The 20,424-nt window shown below is 42.9% G+C and overlaps 1 protein-coding gene across 1 annotated transcript in view; it reads right to left on the bottom strand.

Annotated features, from left to right (window-relative positions):
- TSNARE1 (t-SNARE domain containing 1) overlaps nt 1–20,424 on the bottom strand; it is a 673,885-nt gene that overhangs the window by 67,605 nt on the left and 585,856 nt on the right. Inside the window, exon 12 of the mRNA XM_045004928.1 lies at nt 14,515–14,629. Within this exon, the coding sequence (XP_044860863.1) occupies nt 14,534–14,629 (96 nt within the window). The 3' untranslated portion in view covers nt 14,515–14,533. The remainder of the gene's footprint in view (nt 1–14,514; nt 14,630–20,424) is intronic.

Below are 20,424 nucleotides of genomic sequence, written 5' to 3'. Positions count from 1 at the left end.
TCTGGCTAGGCTGAGAGCAGTCAGAGTTGGAGTCCCCACTCTGTATTTTCAGAACCCTTTCCCCCTCATCACCCTGAACAGCAGTAGCAGCAGTGCGGGAGTGGATCTGTAGCTACTCGCTCCCCCAAACCGCCCCTGGCCAATAACTGGCTGAAGGACAGAGAGGAGGTGAAGTTTCCACCATTCAGCACAGTCTGCAGCATTCTTTCCTCCCAGTGGGACTCTTTTGTTTGAGGAGACATGAAATTGCATGGACCTTTAAAAGGTGTGCCTTCCCTGCTGCAAATAAGTGCCAACTCAGAGGATTCAGTGCACCACCTACCGCATCCCCAAACTACTTCTTGCGGTACATTGACTTAGGTCCTCTGTCGAAACATTAAACCAAGCTGCTATTACTTAGCTTGGGGGAACACTAGGAGATCAGAGCCCACAGTGATAGGGATGCAGATTGCCGCTCTCAGTTAGCAAGAGGTACATGGGTGCACATTCTCAAAGGTATTTAGGTGCCTAACTACAATAGGAATTAGGCCCCTAATTATCTTTGAAGATCTAGACCAGAGTCTATGAAATCAGCATAATCAGAGGTTCTGACTGCATGCCAGCAACAATACAGGCTTTTTTCCCCAAGAAGATATTTCTCCCTTTGGGGGTAAAGTCCCTCAGGAATTAAAATGGGAGGAAACAGAATAAAGTCAACAGGTGTGTTTTCCTTCAGAAAAAAAATGCCCCAAATCTCTCTTCTGAAATGCTCTTATCCTCACAAACAGAAGGAAGTGGCCTTACCTGCACTATCATTTCAGCTATTACTCCGAGTACAGAGAGTTAAAACAAATTATTGGACCTCATACCAAGCGCAGGCCAAGTCCCAGTGAGCTCACTAAATGCTGATACAGTTTTAATCCTGATTTCATTAACTTTGTGTCCTTTTTTATAAAGCTAGCGGGCTATTTGATGATAAGAAAACCGCATCGATTTAGACATGTGAATGGATGGTAAATGCAAATGCTGGAAGCACGGGAGAAAGTTCACAGCAGGGCTTTGAGACAGAATAAAGATTTTACAAAGTGTCAGATCAGGATTAGTTGGGCAGGCTGAATGTCAAGAGTAAAAGCAGCAGTAAGAAAAACGAAAGCAAAAAGATCTATGGAGCGGTGATTTTGTTGGTGGTGGTGGAAACCACAATTAGAGAAAATGAACTTTCCTCTGTAAGTACTTCAAAAAAGAGAGAGAAAGAAAGGAAAAGCTCACAGAACATCAAAAGGAGATTTAAAAATATGACAGAAAGCAAAGCCCCAGCTTTGAATGTTTTATTTGGGAATCAGGAGATAGTGCAACAAAACAGGACTGGCAGGGCTAAACTTTTTCCAACACATTTCGAAAGGAGATTTGGTGTCTGAATTATCGTACAGAGGCTAATCCTCTTGCCATTTTTGTTTTGAAGCACTGGCAGGTAGGCTGGCTGGGGGATGGGCAAGTACTGAGGAGAAAGTGTTGATAAAACAATTGCACAAAAGCCACTGTGCATGGGAAGCAGAGGCCTTGGAGTTAGAAGACATGGGATTTATTCCCAGCTGCTAGAGACTTGCTGTACGACATTAGGGCTCAACAGCCTGAGTCAGCAAAGCACTTACAGCAAATGCTTAACTTTAAGTACATGAGTAGATCTATTGACTTCGATGGTTTGCCTCCGCTTGACTTCAAAGAGACTGCTTCATGTGCTCAGTTAAGCAGGTGCTCGAGTGCTTTTCTAGAGCGCCAGTAATTTCTTATCCCCTTTTTCATCTCGGAATCTGTCTCTCTGTGTCTAAAATGGGGATGATGACATTTACCCACTTTGGTGAATCGTTTTGCTGGCTGTGGACACAAAGTGTCATCACAGTAAGTGCAGTTATCTTTCAGAGCAGCTATATATTGGAGCTGGGTTCAACGCTCAGTCTCTTTCCATGGGCCTGCAGAGAAGGACGATGCCTTCTCGATTCCTTGCGAGAGGGATACTTTGTATTTGCCATTCCTCTGGCGAACTGGTGGGCCTCAAAAAGAAGCCCATCCATTCTCTGCAATCATCACGTCCACCCTTGAGGTGAACTGTGATCAGCACCAGCTCAGCCAAACCGATTGCTGAAAGCATTTTAACGCCTAGCACAGACAAGCCCGAAGACGTTACGAAGAGCTACGGTAAATGATGCAGACTTGTGCTAGCTAAGCCGTTAAATCTTCCTTGCTTTCTAAATGGCAGTTCCTCATGGCTGCCAAGTTTGGGGCAACTCCATGTGTCATTGTATGAGTTATATGAGCTAATTTGGATAATTAGAAATCATTTACATAGGTCCATAAGCTGGGAAGTATGGTAGCGCCACTTTCCCCTCAGGGGCTTTCTCAGGTGGGGGCAGCATGTCTAGTGGGGTGGAGAGAAGCCTGAGGTTGTGGTGTCTGGCTGGGGGAGTCTGGAATCAGAGCCCTCACTTCTCACTGCCTGCCGCTGCCGCCACTGCCTGCTCCTCCCTCGCTCCTCCCAGCAGGGGCGCAATAAGAGGGGAAACAAAGAGGCTGCATGGGTGACTGGCTGTGTGCAGAGCAGGCACCACCAATCTCTCGGGACTGCCATCCATCTTGGACACACAAGATCTCTGCAGCAAGAATGAGTGACAGGGCTGCCGGATGGGTGACTAATTTCTCCTTAATGTTACTCACATCTTGTCAACTGTCTGTAATGGGCCACTCTCTTACCACTTCAAAAGTTGTTTTTCCTCCCTTGGTATCCTGCTGTTAATTGATTTAGCTCGTTAGACTGACCTCACACTTGGTAAAGCAACCCCCATCCTTTCATGTATTTATACCTGCTCCTGTATTTTTCACTTCATGCATCTGATGAAGTGGGTTCTAGCCCACGAAAGTTTATGCCCAAATAAATTTGTTAGTCTCTAAAGTGCCACAAGGACTCCTCGTTGTTTTTGCTGATACAGACTAACACGGTGACCACTCTGAAACGTGAGACGTAGGACACCTGGCAGCCCAACGATCACATTGCTACTGCAGGCAGGGACAGCGGTGACCCTTTTGATATCTCCCTTGATTTAAACATCTGGAGACTGGAAGCGGCGTGTTCTCAGTGGAGAGTCCTCAACCGGCCTGTGTTCCCCTTACTGGTCTTCCAGAGGCTGAGCCTGTTGACCTTCATAGCATGGTGCCAGGCTCCTCTCTTCCCTCACTATTGCAAATCAGTGGGAATTGTGCTCCCAAGTCACTTAAGTGCTTTTGAAAATCCCACCCTCGTGTTCAGAGGAAGACTATGGACGGATGTGAGGGGAAAGGATTCCATCTACCTTGGGACCAGACGAGTTGCTCTCTGTTTTTGTGAATTCACATAGAAATTGTCAGATAAGCACATTTTAAAGTCAAACAATAGTAATGATTACCAGAAGAGAGGATTTCTGTCTCTCTACAGGAATGAAAACATTGTTCTCTTCTTTGATCAGTTTATAAGAGGATGGGTGCCAGTGACAGCCCTTCTCTACCATTCATGGAAAAGAAAAAGAATGCCCTGACACCTGATGCAAAGAAATCATTCCAACACAAAACGTGCATGCAGGGCTCAGGTCACTCCAGTTGCAAATCAGCCTACAATGCACATTGTTTTGTAACAGCCACTTTGAATCAACAGTGTTTATTGCTGCAATAAATCTGCATGTCTACAGGCCACGCTCTTTTGCAAGCCAGCCTATTTCCAAAGGAGGCGTCCGTGTGCACATGGACAGCCCTGAGAACAGCCCTGAGACTCTAGCTGTCTGTACTTAGGCCTTCAGCTACATGAAAATGATAATGAAAGTGAAATCTGGCTGCTGATTAACTCCAGGCTATTTGATTCCTCTCTGTTATTGAAGCAATCACTATGTTTGTCCCTTATCACAGTCATAGATGTGGATTTTCCTCCCCTCCCACTCAAGTGTTTTATAGCTAACATGCATCAGGTTGTTAGTGTTTATGCATGTTGGTTTCAGGGAAGAATTAGTAGGATGGCTTCAGTAAAGTGAAATTCTAACAACAGGCAATTCTACCGACATTGCAATTTGACTACAGCATCAGGAAAATAGGGATGTCAGCTGATTCATAAATACCTGTGAGTTTAGCCAGACAAACTGTACTCAGATCATTCCGCCGCCTGCTCGTAATGGCTCACCGAGAATTCAAAATTTGACATCTCATTTATGGTGTCAAACACTTGTCCCGTTAAGGCGAAGTACTCCAGGGACACTGTGACTCCAAAGTTGCTATCCTACAGAAGTGGAGCAACCACAGCTTACTTCTAGTCATAGAATTATTGAGCAGGGCAGGGCAGTCCCAGCCTCAGGGACTTGATCGGCTGAGAAAGCACATCCTGCTATGTCTGTAGTATGAGCAATGGTCCTTGTCTGGTTGTTGCTGAAGGCAAATGGGTTACAGCTTCTAAGGAGTCTAGGAGACAAAGGAGATTCTAGAAAGCCAGAAAATATCATGGGAAGTTACTAATGGAGAGAAATATGTAACCTGCACCAGTTGTGTAAAGACTAACAAGACAGCAGTGATTCACACTTTAATATCAAGTGAAATCCTGGCCCCATTGAACTCAATGGGAGATTTGCCACTGAGTGGGGTCAGGATTTCAACTCCAGATACTGGCTATCCTTTTCTGAAAGCCCCAATAAAGGAAAGGAAAAACTGGTCCTGAGAAGACAAAGAGAATCCCAAATTCTTCAAGCAGATGAGAAACGACCATTTCTAGCAGATTGAGAATGACTGGTTCTCTTTTTATGGTTGTTTGAAAACTTTGGCACATCTCACAGGAGCACAGGGTGATGGATAAACTACTCTAGCATCCTGTCTCTGACAGTGGCCAGTGCCAGATACTTCAGAGGAAGATAAAATAATTTCCTTTTCTTCCTGGCTTAGGCCAGGACTAGAAGTTGAGGTGGTGAAATACTGGGTCAGATCCTCAGCTTGTGAAAATGAGCCTAACTCCAGTGCTGAATGGCGCTGCTTCCATTTACACTACCTGAGGACTGGGCCATTGAAAAGTAAAGCCAAAGGATCACAATATCTCTGGCCTGAGCAGGGTGACCAGATGTCCCGATTTTATAGGGACAGTCCCCATTTTTGTGTCTTTTTCTTATATAAGCTCCTATTACCCCCCAACCCCCTGTCCCAATTTTTCACACTTGCAGTCTGGTCACCTTAGGCCTGAGCAAGCCCACAAAGTAGAGGTGAAATCCTGACTCTGCTGAAGTCAATAAAAGTTTATATACTGGAATTTAGTGGGGCCAGGATTTCACCCTGGGAATTTACATCAGCTAAGGCTCTGGACCACAATGTTTATATCAGCAGGGAAAAAGGTTTTGACCCTTAAAAACAATTTAGATCATGTCTGGGGCAAAGATTTGGCACAATTCTGATTCATCCCTCCCTAATTACTAATCTCCAGATCTTCATTATGCAGACAGAATTGGAGAAAACCCCAAAGGTAATTTTTTCTCCTGGTTATTTAGCTGGCATGGGATGAATACTTGAGTCAGATTTGGTTTGTGCATGAATCCACTGACCATGAAGGCAATTCAGAATCACATGGAGAGTGGTTTATTTAGAAAAAGAAAATCAAACAAAACCATACCCAGCAGAGCAGATAGTCCCGTGATGAGGTGAACCCTAGTCTTCTCTTATGCGCCAGTCTGGCAGGTTTTTGTATAGGGTCTTCATTTTGACTGTCTTTGAGACAATAAAAAAGGTGTCTAGTACAGTCTGAGAATTCCCCTCTCTGATTCACAGCAAAACTTACGTGTTAAACATACAAAGCCTTGAAAGCTGGAGCAATGCTGTGTTCCACATCTGCTGTAGCTTGCAGCAATTAGACACAGTCAGGGTTAGCACAATATTGTGCAAAGGGGTAGGGGTCACTATGTGTTAAAATAATGATTCAACCTCACCTGAACCCCACCACAAACAACACTGGAAGAATGAGTAGCCCAAAGCAGGCCTGGAAAATTGATTCTCCAGTGGCAGAGACTTCACACTGCCCTTGGTGACCTGACAGCTGTAATTTAGGCATCATCTTCTTCATGGCAGCTGAGTGTTTATAAACAGGTCATTTCAAGTGTGGAGGGTCTGCGTTTTGGCCAGCTTATGAAACTGCAGAGGCTTGTTGCTAGCATTCCTCCTGCAAGTTTCTTGGGAAAAGTGTGGGAGACATTTCTGGGCTGGTTTATGGGACACTCCTGACCTCTGGAGAGATCCCATTTGTAAGAGGCTGAGTGAACTACTTTAGCAAGAGGTGGATGGACAGGAAATAGGGGAGTGCTCACAAAACCTTCCCTGTCTCCATAATTGCTGGTGAACCTTGAGACACACAACTGACAGTATAAATGGCTGCCATGGTGTATTCTCAGTACATTGCAGAATCCAAAACATGGTCCCCACCCTCAAAACACGTAATTGTTCACAACTCGCTACAAACCCTGGAGTGCTGTTTCTAAGATGTTCTTTACCTGCTTCTCTAACAGCACTGACAAAATAATTCTCCTGTAACCAATTGTTTCCAGAGAAATCCTGCTACATCCTTTAATTAGATTATGGTCCAGAGAAAGCCCAACGGGTTATTTTTCCCTGTCCTAACAGACATTTATTTCATACTTATGTGGATCACTAGACAGAGCAGCTGGGCATTGGAGCCTCTTCAGGGCTTCTGTTAATGCACTAGCAACCTTGCCCACAGAGGGAAAATAACCAGATACTTATATATTCTCTGCAGCTGAGTTTGTAGACACAGTTATGTAATAACCCCACTCGCCTTGCTGTAGCAATGGGAAATACATCCCCAAAGGTCTAGCATTAAAGGCCACACTTTTAAAATTGTATTTCGAGGTTATTCAGAAAAATATATCTTTAATAATATAACAAGGGAAAACAAAGATTTTGCTAATATTTCTCCTTTGGTCTTTTAAGTCAGCATCCTCTTACTCCTTTCTTCTCTGTTCCACACACAAAAGCCTCAAGACCTCAAAGATTTCTCCAGGGAGCTGATTGAGCCCGACAGGAGTATGACATTCACAAAGTTCATTGTTTTGGGAGACAATATTCATGCAGGAAAGGCTTCAGGTAGAATAGCACAACTTGCCTACTTGCTGCCTTGTCCACCTTCTCTCCACACCCACACACAGAGCCAGCATCCTCTGTTTTAGACACTGAAATTGAATGTGGACACAAGAGCTATGCCCATGTCCTTCCCCGCTCAGGAGGCAATCCGAACTCTCCCTTTCTCCAGGCAAGGGGAAGCTATCACTGTGATATCAAAAAATCAGGGGTTCCACCAAATTCCCAAACCCACTTAAACCAATGAGTAGAAGAATCAGTGAATCACAATGACTAGGCCCTGTCTGCTGCCTCTGCTTCCATCCCACTTCACCACCAGCACCGAAGGATCTTCATGGTTCTTGGACAACCCAAGACAGAAAAAGCAGGTGGAGAGATAACTTAAGCACAACAGGGGGGAAGCATTAGTTCAATAATACAAGAACTAAGTAACATTTCATTAAATTAAAAGGTGGCAAATTCAAAACTGATAAAAGGAAATACTTTTTTACACAATGTCTGAATAAACTGTGGAATTCATTGTTTCAAGAAGTCATTGAGGCCACGAATATAACAAGATTAAAAAAGGAATCATATATTTATATGTATATCAAGAACATCTGGACGTATCATAACAAACATATAGGTAAGGGATATAAAAACCTCATGATCCTAAAGGCCAAGGACCTGTAAGTCCTACTGATATCAATGCAAACCGAATTCTTAGCACCTCTGAAAATCAGGCTATTTCACTGGATGCTTAGAGATGGGCTGTCATGGCAAATGTTTAAAAGGGTGTTGCAAAGTTTAAATTAATGTTCACAAGTCACTTTGAGATTCTCAGATTAAACATGCACTAGAAGCCCCTGGGGAAATGCTAAATTATGCTACAGATTGTAAAAGAGATGCCACGCAAGATTTAGATTGGACTATGAAAGGTGACGAATGCCTACAACTCCAACTGATTTCAGTTGAAGCAGCAACGAGGAGTCCGGTGGCACTTTAAAGACTAACAGATATATTTGGGCATAAGCTTTCGTGGGTAAAAAACCCACTTCTTCAGATAGAAGTGGGTTTTTTACCCACGAAAGCTTATGCCCAAATAAATCTGTTAGCCTTTAAGGTGCCACCGGACTCATTGTTTTTGTGGATACAGACTAACACGGTTACCCCTCTGATATTCAGTTCAAGTATTCAGCATTTTGAAGATTAAGCCCTTTAAGAGGGAGAAATGACTTGCAAATTATGGAAAAAATTATTTAGGAATAAGTCTGCCTACATATGATGGGGTCTTTGTATTTTTCCTCCCTTGTACATTACTTTAAAAGGAATTTTGCATGAAGTAGGATCTTGTTTCTTAAGATTTCTTTGCTCAAGGTGCCCTGCCCTTGAAGTCATAGGTAGAAATCAGCAAATAACAGATTTTTTGCTTTGGGGGCCAAACTGAAAAATCAAAATAAATTCCAGTTTGATTTGAGGCAAAGTTTTTTGGTTGAATCAGAAAACTTGAAAAAAAAATAGTTTCAAATTGACCTACATATTTTGAATTGAACCAAAACATTCTTTTTAAAAACTTTTGATTCATACTGAATCGACCAAAACATTTCAGTTGATTCAAAATTTTTATTTTATTTTATTTTGATTTTGGCTGTTTAGGATATTTTCCCACCCTTTTTGCGTTTTTTTTTAAACTAGCTTGATTTAAAATCGAAATGCTGTTTTGAATCAAAAAGTCAAAATGAAATGTTTTGACTATTTCAAATTTTTGTTTCCACGCAAAAGCATATTTCAGTGGAAAAAAAGCAAAAAACTTTTGCCCAGCTGTAGTCAGATGCTTCTGTTTGTGACATTGCAATTGGTGCCATGGAAATACTTGTGAAGTCACAAAGAGAGGAGCATAGGCAACAAGCATCAAGCTCAGACAGCCAGATTCTGATCTCATTTAAACCAGGGTAAGAATCTGGCCCAATAATCTTGCCAGAGTAAAAACTGAGTAAGGACTTCAGGATCTGAAACATTAATTATAGATCAAGGGACTATAAATATTGAATATACCCTGATGAAAAAAAGGAAAATCACTTCCAGAACAAAAGAGCTTTTGCAAAGTTATTGACCGTTGGCTCCTTTGTAAATTCCTGAACAAATGACACAGGTGGCTCAGAGAACAGGGCGGTGGATTAATTCAGTCCCGTGACTGGCAGCTAGCAAATATGACAACGTCCTCTGTGGCTCTTGAGATTGATGCAGGACTGCAAACTGGGCCGCTCTCATGACCACTGAGAAATGTTCAGTGCACTGGTAAAAGCATAGCCAATAAGTAAAGCTGCCCCCATGGTATCAATTTAAAGAGCAAAAAGCAAGTCCACGGAACAAAGCTATCCATGTTTTGCCCTTATTTACAATGTTCATTAGGTCGATTTATTGCTACATCCCACATTGCCTCTTAGGCAGGAATTGCTGTTGCGACTGCAACACGATGGCACAGTGCAAGAAACACATGGAACGTGCCATAGAATTTCTATCACGAGGGTGGCCAGTCTCTCGCCTTGGGCTGGTGAAGAGGGAGTATTGTAAGCGCCATGTTCTGGGAGCTAACAAAAACACCAATGCCAGCTGTCAGTTCTGTCATCAGTTTCCTCGACAGTATATATAATCCCCACAGAAAGTCTCCAATTAAATTCACTGGTGTTTTACTGATGTCTCCTGCCCTGAAAACCCTTTCCCTCAGTTCCACAGGGTACGGTATAAGGTCTCTGAAAGTCCTCTGGTGTACTGGAAAAGGTCAGCATTAATGACACCAAGTGGGGCCCTCTGAGGCTGATTTAGCAAAATCCAATAGTCCAGAAATCTCTCCTGCTGCATTGGGTCCAACTCTTAGTAACCAGGCTCTGAGATGAGGAGGGGCTTAGGCTATACAGCATGAAGCCCTTGATAGAGGCATTCCTATGGTTCTCAGATCATACCCAGTGGCTGTGGATTTTATTATTCCCACTGCAGTCAGGAGACCAGGTGTAGAGCACAGAGGAGCATAACAGAGTACAAGGCACTAAAGAAAATAGCCAAGACCTGAAAGCATGAAGAAAAAACAAACCAAAACACATGTCAAACAGGCTGCGAGAGTCTATGTCCTCTTGGAGTGGTGAGAGAAAGCACTTTGTCACAGAATGCACCAATTAAATGGACTGGACATGGCTAACTGTGACTGCAAAGGAAAAAAAAAAGGCAAGTCAAAGCAATTTCTCCAGCTTGATCTGATGGTTATTTCACTTTAAGCTGAGAGAGAGTGAGTAAGAGAGTGCACCATATGTTCAGGGAATGGTTAAACCCCGGGGGCCTGATTCTCTCCTTCCATGTAGAATTGGGCCCCCATACTGGAGGGAAAGGAATTAGAAACTGCACTAAGTATTTCATGTAATGGTTCCCTTAAGGCTGTGTCTCAATTAGTTAAAAGTATAGAAGGGCCTGAATGTTTAGATCTTACCACCCCTTAAACTTTGGGAAAGTTGAGATCTGAATCTGAACTACGTAGCAAAGCTCCAAAGCACAGGGAGGAACAGACTAGACCAAGAAATAGACAGTCTACTGAGACTGTTAATGAGGGTAACAGTTGCCACGATAAGAGATACAGATGTAGGGCACTTGGAGGACTGATTTCACATAGGCCACCAAGCTGCCATCAGCTGGCAACATCCCTGAAGTCTTGACTGACTTAAGTTGAACATCAATCAGCAACTGAGAAGTGAAGAGCTCTTTTATACAATCACCTCTATCCAAATCCTCTTAAATTTATAGATTAAGGCCTGAAGGGACCTAGTCTGGCTTAATGTCCATCACAGTTCATAGAATTTCACCCAGTTACCCATGCACTGAGCCCAAGAACTTGTGTTTGATGACATCCAGCGATGGATAATCCACCACGTCCCTCGGTAGTTTGTTCCAATTATTAATCACTGTCATTGTTAAAACTGTGTGCCTTATTTCTAACTGGAATTTGCCTGGCTTCAGCTCCAGCCATCAGTTCTTGTTATGCCTTTCTCTGTTAAAGAGCCTTTTCAGTGCCCAGTGTTTCCTCCCCATGAAGGGATATGCCATAATCAAGTCATCTCTTGATCTTCTTTGTGATAAACTACACAGACTGAGCTCTTTAGCTCTTACTGTAAGGCATTTGTTCCAAGCCCTCAAATCATTTTAGTAGCTTTTCTCTGTGTTCTCTTGGTTTTCTGCACCCTCTTGCCCAAGAAGTATCGTAGACTCTGGGACTGAGTCGAAAGGAAACACTTTGTGTATAAGTAAGGAAGAGAGAGCCAATGGGGATATGTTTCCAGGATCAGGAATTCTAACAATTATAAAGCAAAGGCATTGTTAAGGTAGGGAGATTTCTAGGACAGTCAGCAGGATACTATCCCTTTAAGATGTTCAGTGACTTATACCAGAGTGGCTAAGAGAGCAGCTGCAACATGGTTACATGATGAGCAATTTGACTCCAAAATGTCTGGTTACTTCATAATCCCCGAGGTGAAAACAAAAAAACCCATACATACATCTCCAGGAGTTTCTCCATAACCTCACTGGATGCAATGGATGCTTTTCTCTCCATCCTCAGTCAAGAATGCCTCAGGGGATCAAGTGACATACTTAGGATAGGGCTTGGAGTTTTCATAAGAACAGCTGGTCCCTCTGAGCGCACTGAGCTGAAGAACCGATGGCACCACTGTTACTTAGGAAATTCACAAGAAGAGCCACTCTCTTGCTTATTTTTCAAGTAACAAATAATGAATCCTATGGAAGGAATGGATTTTCTGTACCTGCTTCACATCTGATTTGTGAAAGAACAACCTGCTTTTTCCTTGTAATAAGGACCTTTGTTTATTTTGGGGGTATCAGGGTTGCTGAAATCATTAATTTAAAAAAAAATCTATTACAAATTAATCATTAGCTAGGTCCAAAATCTGATTAGCTGGGTCTGGGGACTCAGTGTAGTGACATTAAGGTAGTTCATCCTGGGATGTGAACCTGAAAGCTAAAGATCTTTGGCCTGATCGGCACCAGGATGGGAGAAAAATCAAAAGTGATTTAGCAAGCAGTTACTTCCCCACTGACTCAACAATAAAGCAATGGTCCAGCAAGGACTCAGGAGCTCTATGCTGTAGCCTCTCCTTGGTGAAATGTAAAACTGGAGTCCTAACTAGTTGTCCTCATTATAGATCTCACAGCACATTTCATAAGTCTAGGGATGTTAGGTTCAGTGTCCTCGCCTCATTCAAACTGGAGTATTTATTTTCTGTCTCTCAATTAGATACTTCAGTTTTTGCTTTGAATTGTTGTGCAGAGCTGCGGGGCGTGGAAAAAAAGAGCGGATGCATTTCTCCCTCGAGGTGGGTAAAGTGATACCTGTATATAAATGAGTAGTTTGTACAGAATTTTGGGATTCTCCTGCATGACAAGTGGTATCTAAAGGTCAGACGTCATTACGTCACCATGTCGGTGCTTGTCTCATGTGAAATGAAATAAGAGGACATGTCCAGGCTGAATCCAATATAATCCAGTCCAGTTTTTATGTTTTTATTGGTGCCGCTGTTGAGGAACTGGTGTTTTATGCACTAGGTCGTTAGTCATTCGACCACTGAAGGATGATGGGAAAATTGAGTGTTCAGTTTTTCCGAGGGCTGTACTGAGTTATTAGGATCCCCTCCCCAAACACATGACATTCTGAAAGAAGATTAACTCTAATTTTCCTGCTGGGCTTTTCATTATCATTAGGTTATTCTGGCTCTGTGACTGCACCCATCTAACAGATTCAAAATAAAGTTTCAGAGTAGTAGCTGTGTTAGTCTGTATCTGCAAAAAGAACAGGAGTACTTGTGGCACCTTAGAAACTAACAAATTTATTTAAGCATAAGTTTTCATGTGCTACAGCCCACTTCATCGGATGCATGTAAGTGGAAAATACAGAAGGAAGATATATATATACACACAGGGAACATGAAACAATGGGTGTTACCATACACATTATAAGGAGAGGAGTACTTGTGGCACCTTAGAGACTAACAAATTTATTTCAGCATGAGCTTTCATGAGCTACAGCTCACTTCTTCGGATGCATAGAATGGAACACACAGACAGGAGATACTTATACATACAGAGAACATGAAAAGGTGGAAGTATGCATACCAACACCTTTTCATGTTCTCTGTATGTATAAAAGAAGTGAGCTATAGCTCACGAAAGCTCATGCTGAAATAAATTTGTTAGTCTCTAAGGTGCCACAAGTACTCCTGTTCTTTTTGCGGATACAGACTAACACGGCTGCTTTACTCAGAGTATGTCTCCACAGCAAAGAAAAACCCGCGACTGGCTCATGCCGGCTGAGAGCTTTGGGATCCCCCCACCTCGCAGGGTCCTAGAGACCGGGCTCCAGCCCAAGCCTGGATGTCTACACAGCAATGTAACAGCAGCACGGCCCAAGCCCCACCGGCACGGGTTAGCCGCAGGCTTTTCTTTGCTGTGTAGACAGGCCTTTGTAGGCCTTAAATGCTTCCAGGTTCATCCACAGGTTGATAAGATTTGTGATTTCCAGGAGTTGAGGATGTTTGATTTTGTCCAGCCCTAACATCACTACATACTCACATGGGTTTGGATTTTGTTCTCAGACATACAAGTGCAAATCCAGAGTAACGCCATTCACATCACTGGAGTTATGCCAGATTTACGCTGGCATACCTGGTCAGAATCTGCCTTGTGCGGTTTGTTTGTATGTGAGAGACAGAAATAAAAAATAAAAAAAAGCCAGAGATAAATTGTGAAATTTAGACAGAGCCCTCTTTGGAGCGTAATGCAGAGCCAGCTGAACCAGGAGGAGCGGGGGAGGGAGGGTGGCTCAGGCAGTGATGTGTCTCTTGAGCTGCTCGGTGTGATTAAGGCATACACACTGTGCAGGATCTATCCGTGGTGCAGATTGTTCCCCTGACACGGAAGGAGGCAGGAGGCACAGCTGTGGCATTCCTCACATGGGTTGCACAAGTGAGAGGGAGATTTCTGCAAGCCCACCAAGGGCCGATCTCAGCCTGGCCCAGACATCAGACAGGCTGCAGCATGCACAGAAAGTTAGGGAAAGATGCCAGGAAGACTGCACTAGAGTCTGAGTGCCTCAATTTCTTCAAAGCATGGGTGCAGAATAGAAAATAGCAATGCAAGTTTCCCCATGTCTACCGACAATTGGACTGTGACCACTCACATATTTCACCTAGCCCCCACAGCATCCTTGAGAGGATAACAATAGTCACATCTAACTTCTGAGGGCTGGATATGAACCACCAAATTAGAGATACACCACTCTAGTCATCACCACATCCCTGAGCCTTCCACTTATCCCAGCCTTCATCCATATGACATGAGAAAGAGTCAGATACAAACTCCCACCTGTAGAATCTCAGCGGGATCAGTGTTTGACTGACATTGCAATAATCACGACAACAACCAGCAGAACGGCCATTCCGACAGAGAGCAGGCAGCACTTCATCTTCCTGGCTCGTTGCTATGAAAGAAAAAGGAAACAGAAATAAATACATGTATGTGTTCATTGGACAATGCAGAGGAAGTCAGTGAAGAAATATCGTTGCACATCGATCTCCACATCCAAGACTGGCTGAGTCACGCGCAGGATGCTAGCCTACAGAAGACATGCCTTTTCCTCAGTGCAGATCTTCGGTGCATCCTCCTCAGGGAAAATGCTCCCTTGAAACTTGCAGCCATATTCCTCACCCACTGCTCTTCCCACTCAGGCCATTACCTGCTGACACTCACTTATTGCTAGCACGTTAAATCAGGGGTTTGGGCAGTGCTGGGTGGCTGGCAAAAGGGGTCAAGACTACCTTCCTACTGCCAGGATAAGAGGCTGTCTTGGCACAAATTTGTAATAATCCCAGCCATGCAAAAATACAGGTCATTTCTTAGGCCGGCAAAGATGCTTTCAGCATCCAAGCACTCTGATTTCCATTCAGATTAAGGTCAAGAGCCAGATATTTGCTCCTGGAACTTGTAACCTTGACGTCCACTTCTGTCTAAAGCAAAAGTAAATGAGGTAACCGGGCAAGAAAATTGCAGATTCAATTCAGTGTTGATCAATGCAAAGTAATGCACATTACAAAACATAATTCCAGCTATACATACAAAATGATGGGGTCTAAATGACCTGTCACCACTCAAGAAAGAGATCTTGGAGTCATTGTGGATAGTTCTCTGAAAACATCCACTCAATGTGCAGCGGCAGTCAAAAAAGCAAACAGGATGTTAGGAACCGTTAGGAAAGGGATAGATAATAAGCCAGAAAATACCATAAAGTCACTATATAAATTCATAGAATGCCCACACCTTGAATACTGCGTGTAGTTCTGGTCATCACATCTCAGAAAAGATATATTAGGACTGGGAAAAGTACAGAGAAGGTCAACAAAATGATTAGGGGTATGGAACAGCTTCCTTATGAGGAGAGAGTAAAAAGATTGGGACTGTTCATCTTACAAAAGAGACGATTAAGGGAGGATATGTTAGAGCTCTGCAGAATCATGAATGGTGTGAAAAAGTCAATAAAGAAATGTTATTTAACTCTTCACATAAAAGAACCAAGGTCACCCAATGAAATTAACAGGCAGCAGGTTTAAAAAAAAACAGAAGGAAGTACTTCTTCACACAATGCACAGTCAACCTGTGGAACTCGTTGCCAGGGGATGTTGTGAAGGCCAAAAGCATAACTAGGTTCAGAAAAGAAGTAGATGTGTTCATAAAGGATAATCTGTCTATCAATGGCTATTAGACAAAATGGTCAGGGATGCAACCTCATGCTCTGGGTGTCCCTAAACCTCTGACTGCTAGAAACTGGGACTGGATGACAGGGGATGGATCACTAGATAAATTGCCCTCTTCTATTCATTCCCTCTGAAGCATCTGGTACTGAGCAGTGTCAGAAAGCAGGCCACTGGGCTAGACGGACCATTGGTCTAACCCAGGGTGGCCATTCTTATGTTTTTAGGTTTACCCAGTATCTTCCACAGCTGTAATACCACCTTTATCTTGAGGGGAGGGATAGCTCAGTGGTTTGAGCATTGGCCTGCTAAAGGCAGGGTTGTGAGTTCAATTCTTGAAGGGGCCATGTAGGGATTGGGGAGAGGGGGACTCTGTTAGGGACAATACTTGGTCCTGCTATGAAGGCAGGGGACTGGAATCAATGACCTTTCAAGGTCCCTTCCAGCTCTATGAGAGAGGTATATCTCCATATTAAAATCTATTTATAACCTCTCTCTCATGAGGTAATTCCTCATTCCCTGTTTAACTGGATAGAATAATGGAACTCCCATAAAGCCACTGGAATCAGAGGTTCACTTTAATCCAAGCTCTTTCTTGGATGCACTATATAAAACCACATTAAATGAGTTTCCCAATATAGCTCACACAGTATAATGCCACTCACTCTGAGAGCCAGCCAGAGAGCGTGAGCACTTTCCTCCAGCCCTGTGCTCACCAGCCCAGATAATAACAACTAGGCAGAATCAAGCAACTACATATATCTACAGTCCTTTCTTTCAGCTATGGCTGCACTTTGGGATGAAGGAGCTAGCTAATTTGTGTACTGTCATCCACTTTCTTTCCTGGTCAGTGCTGTAAACAGCTTCCTAGTCAGCACAAATCCCCCCAAGTTCTTTGCTTGTGGCATCATTGCACCATACATATCTCAATTAAATTGCATTTGCTATAATTTAAAACTAGATCAGTGGTTCCCCAATTATTTAGAAGTGACAGGGGTCCTCTCATGGACCCATCTCCCCTCTCAATGCCCAAATTCCTCACTGCCTATTTCTGCAATTACCTCACTTTATGGCCTATCAGGCCCATGGTTCATAGTTTGTGAACACTGGATTAGATACAAAAGGACTCTATTCTGCATTTCAAAGCCATTGAGAAACTTGAATGTTGAGCTTAGAGCAGGATTGACTTCATTATTCTTAAACATTACTAACAGTGAGTTTCAAAGGCCTTAAATATCACCTTCAATGGCAATTCCACGATTGGCTGTTTCACTGTTCAACTGTTCATGGAGTTTGCAGAGCCGAATTTACCAATTTTCACTGGTGCAATCTGAGTGAAAAACATGACCATATCAGATGGCTACACAAAGGTGTAAGGCAATGGAGGAGCAAGGCCTTAAAATTTATCCGACTATTTAACTTAACATTTTATAAGTTCTATCCTGGTTGACAAATTACAATAATGGCTCCTGTTCTCTTTATATCATCACTTTATGGATTTAGCATGTCGCTCTTACATGCTTCTATAATCTGTTTTAGGTGTTACAGCCTTTTCCTCTTAATTCCTCATCTCGTTCTTTCATTTTTCATTAAGGCAAATGTTTATTCCACTGCAAAGACAGTGTGCACTTTTCCTCTGTATTTTAGTCTCCATTCAAAAATCTTAGCATGCCATAGAATACCTGAGTAGGGATAAATAATATACTATATGCATATGTTGCATTCATATACCACTTCTTATCCAGAAGCATCCACAGGAATTTCACAATTGTAATGCCATATACTGGAATCCCTTCACATACCACAAAATGCAACCACTTATGGATTCAATAGGAACAGGAATATTTCACAATCGTTCAGGAAAGGAAGTGAAGAATATCATACCCAAATGAACTCACGAGAGGTCTTTTGGCAAGCAGAATATAAATACCCAAGCTAGAATATGGCTATGGCACTAGAACTGCTGCTCTAAAAAAAAAAAAGCATCATAAATTTTCGGTCATCAAGGATACATCAGCACGCCAGTTTTACATCCAACAGATGGTACCTCTCTCAGCATGCTGCTCTCTATCGCATGCTATGGTCTTTGGTTCTACACCTATTCACAGGGAAGAATATTACTTGCTAACCCACCAACTCCAGTTCCTGCAGCATCTGTGCTTTCCATGGAGGATTTTTCAGAATGTATCAGAGCTGAACCAGTTTACATGTGACATCAGAGGCTGGAGTGGTTTGAGTGAGAAACTGTCTATGGAAACAGCTGAGGTCAATGCTATTAAGGCCAATCAGCTATGATTTAAGTGAGGACCTTGTACCTTCTCCATTAGGCTGACAAAGGAGTTCCCTGTTCTCCTTACAATATCAGCATGGCCCCAGCTAACTTAGAAGCTTACTGAATGCCAGTTTCCTAACTGCCTCTCTCACTATCTGGAGGCTGTAATGGAAAGGACACAAAAGAGCTAATTTGTGAAGAAAAACCTTTGTATTTTTGTTATTGATTCTGCTGTAAAGCAGCCAATGCCATTGACCTCAATTGGTAACGGAGGAATGGCAGGCTCTCCAGAGGTCTTGCACCACAAAGCACTCAGCTACTTGGGAACATCAGCAGTTCACCTCTCAGTAAATGCAACACAGAAATGAAAGCTGCAATTACTTTTTCAAGCCAATTCCTTCTTTTGCAAAGTGTCTTTTTAACCCATAATGCAGGTAGCCAAATGAAATGACATTCAGTCTTATTCAGGCTGTTTAGCCCCACCAAGGACTGCGGCATAGTCTTCATGATTGAAGACCTGTCGTGAAATCTTGGCCCCAATGAAGTCAATGGCAAAATAACATAAAAACGTAAGAATGGCCATACTGGGTCAGACCAAAGGTCCATCTAGCCCAGTATCTTGTCTTCCAACAGCGGCCAGTGCCAGGTGCCCCAGAGGGAATGAACAGAACAGGTAATCACTAAGTGGTCCATTCCCTGTCACCCCAGTCCCAGCCTCTGGCAAACACAGGCTGGGGACACCAGCCCTGCCCATCCCGGCTAATAGGTACTGATGGACCTAACCTCCCATTTGACTTCAGTGGGGCCAGGATTACACACACAGAATCTAATGTTCAATCCCAACCCAAAGGATTTACAATTTCCTGCATCTCTTTTTTCTTGACACTTAATCTGAATGTGATTTTTAGTCTTCTTCAGAGCAAAATCCTCTATTTAAAACTCCCCTTGAGAATCTCCTATTTACTCTATTATCCTTTGCCCCATTCCTTCTCCCTTGACCATCCTAAAAGGTCTTGCACTGGGTCTATCAGAACCCAAACCCCCTGATTCCTGGTATAGCCCCAATTTCTAATCCCTACAACATTTGCAACGTAAACAGTGTAGTATGGTGCTAGCTCATGGGCACATTATTTATTATATCTAAAACAAACAAACAAACAAACAAACCCCCAACTACATCAGAAAAAAGTTATGCTTGCAAAGTACTTAATAATTAGGAAATACCAGAATTCAGGTTGCCTGTGTTACCATACTTCACTCCCTTGTGCATATGCATTACGTGATCCATATTTTTTTCCCCACAGAACCCCCACCCCATTCACTAAATGGATACTTATTCAATATTTTTTTCCTTCACATTCAATAGGTGGCCTGGTTTATCTCACACCATGCAAACCCTGCACTGAACACAAAATTATTAATTTCCTCATGAGCGTTTCACTATAGTAATCGGGTGTGTCACAAAAATTAATTAATTAATCATCATGACACCCTGGTGAGATGAGAGGTTGAAGCTATCTCCATTTTACAGATGAGCCACAGATTGATCCCAACATTTTCAAAAGCGGCCACTAATTTGAGGAGCCCAATTTGAGACACCGAGGGCCTGATTTTTCAGTGAATTTAGTGTTTTTATAACCCTTTATATGTTCAAAGTACAGCTCCAATCAGCTTCACTCCCTGCATCCCAGCTAGGGTTACACCTTTGAAATGCAAAAAAAACCCAACCCAACAACCCAGCACCACCACCCCGCAGGCAAGCCTGCTGCAACTCCAACCCCCAACCACAACGTAACTGCGCAACCCCCCTTTCAACAGCCACTTATAGTGACTCAAACTCTCTCTCACACACCCACGCGGCCCGCTCACATGTTGGTGGGCAGACAGCTGCTGTATTTTCAAGTTTTGATCTATCACCACTTAAACTGTGGAAGTGGGAACACTGCAGCACCTTTAGCTGGACACAGAAACCTTTAACATTAGCGACAAAGAGTCTTATGGCACCTTGTAGACTAACAGACGTATTAGAGCATAAGCTTTTGTGGGTGAATATCCACTTCATCAGATGCATGTCAGATCCAGACTAAAACGGCTACCCCTCTGATTCTTAACATGAGATATCCCCATGTACTGTGATAATAATGTAAATCTTTAGACATATGTAAAAAAAAACCCAGAAGATTAAATTATTTTTCTGGCATCGGGCAAATCCATAAAAAAATTGCCAAGCCGGTCAAATATTGGCCAGTGGTAATT

This window comes from Mauremys mutica, chromosome 2 (genome assembly GCF_020497125.1).
Source record: "Mauremys mutica isolate MM-2020 ecotype Southern chromosome 2, ASM2049712v1, whole genome shotgun sequence".
In the NCBI taxonomy this organism is placed as follows: domain Eukaryota; kingdom Metazoa; phylum Chordata; order Testudines; family Geoemydidae; genus Mauremys; species Mauremys mutica.
This window is presented reverse-complemented; position numbering and strand designations above follow the sequence as displayed.